Consider the following 8,151-nt stretch of genomic DNA (forward strand, 5'->3'; position numbering starts at 1 on the left):
TTTAAATTCCCACCCGGCTCCTCAACCACCGACACGAGTTTGCTCCCGCTTGTCAGGAACGAGATACTTAATTTGTCAGTTCGCTACGCTTAATATTTCTTTCATGTATCGCGTCGGTTTTACATGCAAAACATGTCTGGATAAGCTCATTTTTTTGCTTTTTGGGTATTTTTTTTTTCCCCACCCTGCTGTAGCTGACACATTGAAGGTAGCCGTGTTTAACTAATAAAAAAGATTTTAAAATGCTGGTTTTGCACTTCTTTAATTGACTTTCCATTTCCATTCGCATGCAGCCTGCCACATTGCGAAGGAAAAAAGAGCACCGAGCAAATAAGAAATGTGTCACTCCCTGGTTTTTTAATCATAATCAAAAATGTAAAAATTAAGAACCTGAATCAATGTACATTAAGCCATGTAACTGCCTAAATAAACACGGCGGGGGTAGATAATGGGCCTTCCTGATTATAAGAAAATACCGAATTTAGCGCAAAGGTTATATTTAGTTGCAAAGCAGCGTGGTTTAGCGGTTGCACCCTTCTTTTGGGAGATAACCCAGGCAGGGGGGCTCAGAGGGCAGCGATGGGTCCAGGCGCTGGTGACGAAGGACCTCTCTGCTGGACAGCATCCTTGGTGGCACCCTTGAGGGAATCATAGGGATGGAAGAATTGCTAGTGGATGGTGGAAACTGGTTTTCCCAGCTCTCACGAGCCCGGTGGTGATTGTGTTTTCTCTTCCAGCACCCAGTCCTGGTGGTCCCTGACCCAGCGAGGGTCCTGGCTTGCAGCGACCGTCTTGTAGCAAGGAAGAGGCTCCCAAGAGCAGGACCCTCCAGGTAAACCCCCAGCCCAGCTGGGTTTATCGCGACCTCTAAGTATTTATCGTTACTTGAACTTGCTCGGGGTGGTTTGTAGCTCTATGGGGCATGCTGTGGAGTTTTATTAGGATGCACCGCTTGCCTCCCAACCCTTTTCCCCTGTAAATTGTGGCAGCTTTGCCAACCCGATCCGCGAAAATAAATAATACCCCGACGCTGCAAGCCACGCTGAAACCGCCCGATGGTCTTATGGTTATCCCAAGAGCTGCAAGCCCGCGGTTTGAAGCCGCTGCCCATCAGCAGAAACAGAGAGGTGGGTGTCCGGCATAGTTGGAAATCAACGGCCGGCATCCGGTGGTGGTGGCAGGAGTTGGCTGGTGACGCTGCCGTTGCCACCGCGCCTGCCAGCCCTCCAAAGGCTCCTCCCCTGCGCCGGTATCTGGGAGCAACAACAACAAAAAGTCATCCAGGTCTGAGTATCAGCTTGCATTTGTCCTTTCCCCTTTGCTTTCCCTTAACCGCAGCCAAAAGTCATTTCGCCGTCAACCCACAGGATCATTGCATGCTTTTTGCTCCAGACCTGGTTGTCCTTCCCTGTAGAACAAGCAGTGCTCCGGCACGGGATGTCCCCAGCGCTTTTAATCTCTAAAATGCCTCCCCAGGCGAATTGTGTTAATATTGGAGAGTGCAGGAGCGGGGGGAGCGCTGCCCACCCTCGGTCGTTGTTATTCATCGCTCACCGTCACGCTGGGGAATGAGGAAAAGCTGCTGGATTTTGAGATTGCAGCCTGGCAGCAAGGAGTTAAAGGAAAGGTGAAATATTAAGCGGAAGCAAAGAGGCACTGTGACAAGGGCAGGATCCCAGGAAAGCTTTTCTGGGGATGAAAAAAAAAAAAAGCTGTCACCAGAAAGGGCTCCAGCTGCCCGGCTCCCACCCAGCCAGCGCCTCCTCTGCTCCCCAGTGCCCAGCCTGCCGTGGCAGGGATGCCAAAGGGCATGAAGCTGGGATGCTGATGGGGACAAGAGGCTTTTGCAGGTTGCAAAGGGGTTGGGCTGCTCCGGTGAAGCAAGCCGGTACCTGGGTTTTGCCAGGGGAGAAGTAGAGATGTTGTTGCAGCATGCGTGAGCCCATCTTGTTGAGCTCGCTGCCCTGAGTGCTGGCTACGGAGGTAGTTAAATAACAAGGAGTTAAATAATAATGATGATAATAAGGCGTTTTTTTGACTCATAAGGTTTACCAGCCTAAGTATCCCAGCGTAGAGAGATGCTGGGATGCAGGAGGCTGCAGCCCCGGCACATCATCGGTGGGGTGGTCCTCCTGGGGTAGGAAGAAGTGGTCCCAGGGTGGATGAAAGAGGCTGGACTGTGGCAGCTTTTGGCATAGGGCGAGGGTGCATCGCCCACCCTCCATCAGCAGAAGCGATGTGCTACGGCTAACGAGCAAACCTCAGAGGCAGGCTTAATTAACGCAGCCTCTCAAGGTCTCCTAACATGGGTGGATGCCACTGACCTTCATAGGAAGCCCTTGAAGGCAGAAACATGAGCCCTCCAGGCAGTGACCGAGAGAAGTAATAAATACTTCTGGGAGCACTTTAAGAGAACATTAACCTAAGCTCTCCTAAACCACCATGAGCAGCAAGGCATAAATGGTGATACCATGGGCTGCTCCGGCACCATCCCTTATCTCCAAGCGCTTCAAGCGTATCCGTGACTTCGTGCTCATGACCTGCTGCCACCGAGGAGGCAGGTATGGGAGGGTTTTGTCCGTCTGGGAGCTGGTTTTGTCCATCTGGGGCTGACAGATGACGGATGACAAGCCGTTTGAGGGGAAGAAAATACAATTACCCAAAGTAGGCTTTTGGCAGGACACGCAGACGGCGGAGTGAGGTCGGTGAAACCCAGGGAAAAGGGGATGAAAGACTGGCTGCTCACATCCAGGGCCCTGGTTTGCTTTTGGTTGCCTCCTCAGAGACGTTGTTTGTGCAGTAATTAGCGATGTAAAACATGCGTCGGCCTCTTTGTTCCCATTAGGCTTGGCTACGGCTTGAAATGATGCGCAACAGTAGCCTGTGGTTAATTTTACCAAATGTTCACTTTAATTTCATTTAAGACCAGCTGTCTATAAATCTATAGTGCCTATTTACATCACATGCGTATAAATATATATATATACATAAAGAAAATCCTGTGCTGAGGAGAAGGTAACAGATAACAAGGCACTGGTAGGAGCAGTGCACCCTCTGACCCCCAGCCTCCGACCCTGGGGTGATGTGTGTGGTCAAGCCTGAAGGCTCAATGTTGGCTTGATGCCGATGGGGCTGACCTTTGGGTGATACCTCCTTAGGGATCAAACCTCCTTGCTGTGTTCCTCCACCCTAAAATCCCCCATGCGTTGCGTGGCCAGGTCAATATTAAATACCCGGCGTGTAAAGCAGCTACTTATCGAGCAGCGCACAGCTGGGAGCCTGCAGCGAGCTGTGGTTTATTTGCATCCGAGCAAGCACGCCTATGTTTAAATACCTCTAAGCAAATGAGTCCACCCAGCTCCTGCTTTGCTCTTCCTTGTGTCTTCAAGGCTGGGTTCAATGGAAGTATCCAAGGGCAGTTTGTCTCCTTCCTTACTTATGGGGACTGGGAGGATGCCTGCTTGATGGTAGGTATGGGTAACGTTGCCCTGCTAGTGTTGGTCCCATGCTACATGGTCCAATGTGGGCTGGTGGCTTCTTCTACCAGCTTTCACCATCATGTCATGTCTGAGCCACCACCACTGTTGCATCAGACCCCAGCATGGATCCCTCAAACCTGTGTTTGCGCCGTCCCTCCCTCCGGCAGCACCAGGACGGCTGGGAGGAGGCTGCCACGGGGCGATGGGAAGGGCTGCAGCTCCTTGGTCCCGAAGCGTGGTGAGATGTGGTCGGCCAAGAAGCGTATGTGGAAGTGCCGGCCAACACAGTGGACCAGGCTGCCCACCACGGCGCACTGGAAGCCGGACGGGTTGGGCATGGCGTAGGAGGCACACTCATACCATAGCTTGGCCTTGGCGCTGCAGCGGTAGACGCCGATGCCCGTGTTGCGGTGGAGGTCAAAGCGGTAGATGAAGCCGTTGGCGCTCACCATCTCGGCCGTTCTGTCCTTGCCGCCGGCGGCCGGGCTGACCCTCCAGCTGTCCGAGCGGGCGGCGTAACGCAGCAGCACGTACCGCAAGGTGCCGCCCGTCACGTAGATCTCCCCATCGCAGACCGTGGCCATGTGGGCCACGGCGAAGGTGTCGTGGGGCAGGGGTGCGGTGAAGGTCCAGCGGTCCTGCCGGGGGTTGTAGCGCTCCACTGTGTAGAGGCACTCGCCACCGATGGCATAGAGGTGGCCATCCAAGGCCACGAGCTTGCAGTGCGGCCGTGCTTGGTTCAGGGGGCAGATCTCCCTCCAGATGTTGGTCAGGGGGTCATAGCAGAAGACACGGTTGGAGGGTCTCTGCGTCCGGCCTGTGCCCTCACAGCCGGCCACCACGAAGAGGTAGTTGAACATGCTGCACATGGCACACCCCCGCGAGACCACCTCCGGTGGCACGTGGCAGAGGTGATGCCAGCAGTCCCCTTTGTCATCGTAATAGCAGAGGCGGCTGGTCTGGAGGCCGGGCTTCTGCGCGTTGACGTCCGCCACAGCCATGTACATCTTCCCCTTCATCCTTCGCCGCAGGATGAGCTCCCGCTCGCCAGCGTTGAGACGGCCATAGATGGAGGGTGTCCTCAGCACCTGCAGGTAGTTGTCGCTCATCACCTTGTAGGCGGCCTCCTGGAGGTGGCCGAGCTTCTGCGCCTTGGCTGTGCAGAGGACCTCGTAGCAGTTCCCCAGGTCCAGGTGGGTGCGTGGTGGCATTTGGAAGAGGTCAGCACTGGCCACCAGCCCTGGCTGGGGGCTTGCAGGCGGCGTGCCGGCTGGCGCAGTGACCCCAAAACCCTCCGTGGGCAGCTGGAGGTGGGGGCTGTCGGCTATCTGGAGGATGCTGTCCTTGTGGCTAGGAGATGGTGGCTCAGGGGAGATCTCCAAGCTCCCTGTAGGTGGTGGAACTATGGAGGAGGTGGTGGGGTCCCGTGTTGCCGAAGTTGGATCTGGCTCCTGGGTTGCAAAGCTCTGCAGCTCTTCATCAACCTGCTCTGAGCTGCGGCGCCGGGATGTTCCCAGAGGGATGTACGGGAGAGACCTCTTCTTCGACACCGACTGGGAGATGGACTGGATGTAGTAGTCGTAGACTTTGCCTTTGAGGCTGGGGACCGGCTGCCCGGCCCCGTCCTTCGTGCGCCGCTTGGCAATGTAGTTCTCCTCCACCTGGATCTTGGCGACCGAGGAGAAAGTATAGGAGGCGTCCGACCCCGCGTTGCTCGCCGTCATCGTTAGACCCAGGTCTGAGGTGACACTGAGGGTCTGGATCGTCCCCCTGCGCCCCTCGGCCTCCCGGCTCCTTCCTCCAACAGCCAAATCCTGCTCTGTGCTTTGGGTGCATCCGTCACCTGCCATCTGGGCATTAGCAATCCCAGGGGAAAGCCCAGTGCTTGGGGCAAGCGTGCCCTCCTCCCTGTGGCTGCTCAGTGTTTCGGCCGCATCCCCAGGGTCGTAAGAGCTCAGCTCGCTTCCTGGCTCGCTTCCTGGCTTGCTTGCCACCTTACTTCCCGGCTCGCTTCCCAGCTCGCTTCCTGGTTTGCTTCCTGGCTCGCTTCCCAGCTCGATTTCTGGCTCACTTCCCGACTTGCTTCCTGGCTCACTTCCCGGCTCGCTTCCTGGCTTGCTTCCTGGCTCACTTCCCAGCTCACTTCCCAGCTTGCTCCCTCCCAGCCATCCCTGCTCTCCTGCAAGTCAGCCCCGGTTCAGAAACCGTCTCCTCTCCTTCCTCCTCCTCCTCACCCCTTGGCAGACTTCGATCCTCCCGGGGAGGCGTGCGCCATGTCCCAGGGACGCTTGCTTGACCGCCCGCTTCTCCATCCCCACCATCCCTCCTCACCTCCCCACCAAACACCCTCCTACGTCGCAGACCCGCCGCCCCATCCCCATCCCGGGCAGCGTTTTCCCTCTGCTCTCCTCCCACGTCAGCCGGTGGGATTTTGCCCCCGGCAAGCGAGCGAGACTTATAAAACCTGTACGCCAAAGTCAGGAGAAGCAGAGCGGCGGCGGAGAGGACCAGCTTGCCGGCCAGCTGCATGTCGGACTGCCAGGGCTGGGTTACCTGCTGGGGCATTTTTCCATGCCAGGAATGCGGAGAAGCCGATTAATGATTGCTGAGCGAGCCCGGAGCGTGGAGCTGAAGGTCTGGGGCAAGGTGACTTTGAGCGGGCAAAGCTGGCAGAAGGTTTCCGGACAAGCTTTGCATGTTTGGGATGGGCTGGGCTCCGGGGAAAAGGTGCAGCCCAGAGCTGGCAGCACAGAGCCGGCTTTATTAGCCTGGTAAACAGAGAGGCTCAGAGAAAAGCAAAAGGAAGCACAAAGGGAGGAAAAGTATCTCCTCCGAGCAGCCCGATGGTGCTGCCTCCTCGTTTCTTTTGCTATTTCAAAGGGATCACGCAATGGAAGGGGAAAATCAGTTGTTTTGTCCGGGAAAGGTCCCTTGTCCCCAGGTGCAAGTGCGGAGAAGGGAGGAAGAAGCAGCCCGGTGCCGGGGTAGACCTTTGGTCTGACACCAAGCAGCTGCTCTGCGGCAGAGGCGGGTGACTAATTCGGTAGCCTTCGTTTGTGGCACGCTAGCTAACGAAGGGTGACGGGAAATAGCCTGAAAGCTTCTGGGGTCTCTTTGAGGCCAGCTTGGAAGCGGCAGGGGAATTAAGAGCCGGCGGAAAAGGAGCTGGGGGCTTTGGGAGGAGGAAAACTCTGGCACCGAAGAGCAAATAAAGGCAGGAGTTAAACTGCAGCTGGTGGCCGCCTAGTTCAGAGACCTGCATCCATGTGCACAGGGACAGGGATGAACTAAGGGAAGTAAACAAAAGCATTGGGACCAGGAAGAAAATTGGGATGGGAGAGATGCGAGTCGTTGTTTCGAAGTGATGCACTGCTGCCTGTGAGATGTCTGTGGGGATTGGAGTCACTGTGGGGAAACTGAGGCACGGAGGATGCCAGACAGCGTCACGCTTGCTTCTTTCTCTCCCTGGAAAGATGTTGGTGATGTGTCTGGTCCTGATCTGAATTTCAAAGATTTAGGGGAATTGTTGTCCCCGTCGTCCCCGAGGCAGCCGGGTCGCCACGCCTGGACCGCAGTGGGGGTGGGGGGAGAGGAGGGGGCCTGGGGAATGGCATCCCCCCGCAACCGCCGCGAAGCGAGCTGAATTCAAAGGGATAAAATTAATTTCCTTTTCCCTGAGGGGAACATCTCGCATGCTGAGAGATGCATAAAGAAACGAGGTCCTACGAGGCGGCAAAGAAACAGCCAAAATGTGAGTGGGGGTGGGCGGCTGCTCCTGTTCGTACGCAGGGACTCGCTTCCCGCTATCTCGGTCCCGATCCGGTGGGATTTGCCAGAGAAATGAACCCAGGTGATGCTAAAACAACTCCTTGTATGAGGTGTGGGGGTGTGATGGGTCCCAGGTGCATTGGTCATGGGTACGTGTGGTGGGAGGAGGTCTTGCCATGGGTCTTTAATGGGTGGTGGGTGCTCGTGAGCTCGTACCCCGTGTCCGCAGCCTCCCAAACCACCTCCTGTGCAGCAGCTCATCTTCACCAGCCATTGCATGAGCTCGGGCGCTGCCTTTTGTGATGGGGAGGAGCATCTGAACCTCCTTGGGGCACGGTCCCCACCGTCCCCAGCATCTGCGAGTGCTGAGATGTCCCCCTGCCAATGCTGAGACGTTGAATTTTACCTGATGGCTTCGCACGGGGAACCATGGTGGTGCCGAAGGGGATGGGGGTCGTTGTGTATCTGCCACCAGACTTGCCGGGGATGCTCGTTAGGTGGAGAACCACGTGCTAAATAGTGTAATATTTATATATATATATAGAAAGAGGAGGGAAAGGAAGCAGAGGGGTAAACTCCCTATGCTGGCTTGGCAGTCGGGGACCCCTGTGCACATCCCTGCTGCGAACGGGCAGAGCCCACCGGTGGCTTTTAGGGGGTTGTTTGGCGAGTTGTCAACTTGTATGGGTGCAGCATGGGGAAATGCGGCGGTGAAGAGGTTGGGGGAACGAGGATATTTACATTAAGAGCCGGACTTTGGAGCAGGGCAAGCGCTGGTGTGACGCACCCCTCGGATGCACCTCGAGCTCGTGCCAGGGGCCAAAGCAGCACCAGCCAAAACCCACCCAGCCGCGCCGCTCCCCTCCATCCTATTTGGCACGGGGACCCAAAATCTATCACTGGG

The 8,151-nt window shown here is 56.2% G+C and overlaps 1 protein-coding gene across 1 annotated transcript; it reads right to left on the bottom strand.

Annotated features, from left to right (window-relative positions):
• Window positions 1-3,610: 3,610 nt before the first annotated feature.
• Window positions 3,611-6,044, bottom strand: KLHDC7A (kelch domain containing 7A). The gene is made up of 2 exons (XM_050909667.1): window positions 5,819-6,044; window positions 3,611-5,658 (listed from the first exon to the last, which is right to left on the bottom strand). Exons 1-2 carry the CDS (start codon window positions 6,042-6,044, stop codon window positions 3,611-3,613), a joined length of 2,274 nt encoding a protein of 757 aa, XP_050765624.1.
• Window positions 6,045-8,151: the final 2,107 nt, after the last annotated feature.

The sequence above is a fragment of the Gymnogyps californianus genome, chromosome 21 (assembly GCF_018139145.2).
Source record: "Gymnogyps californianus isolate 813 chromosome 21, ASM1813914v2, whole genome shotgun sequence".
In the NCBI taxonomy this organism is placed as follows: domain Eukaryota; kingdom Metazoa; phylum Chordata; class Aves; order Accipitriformes; family Cathartidae; genus Gymnogyps; species Gymnogyps californianus.

What these genes read in the sequence shown, in the direction of transcription:
- KLHDC7A (XM_050909667.1), bottom strand. Translation starts at nt 6,044, where the DNA reads ATGCCCCAGCAGGTAACCCAGCCCTGGCAGTCCGACATGCAGCTGGCC. An exon ending in GCGACGTAGGAGGGTGTTTG is followed by an intron (nt 5,659 to 5,818) that starts GTGGGGAGGTGA and finishes GCTGACTTGCAG; the next exon opens with GAGAGCAGGGATGGCTGGGA.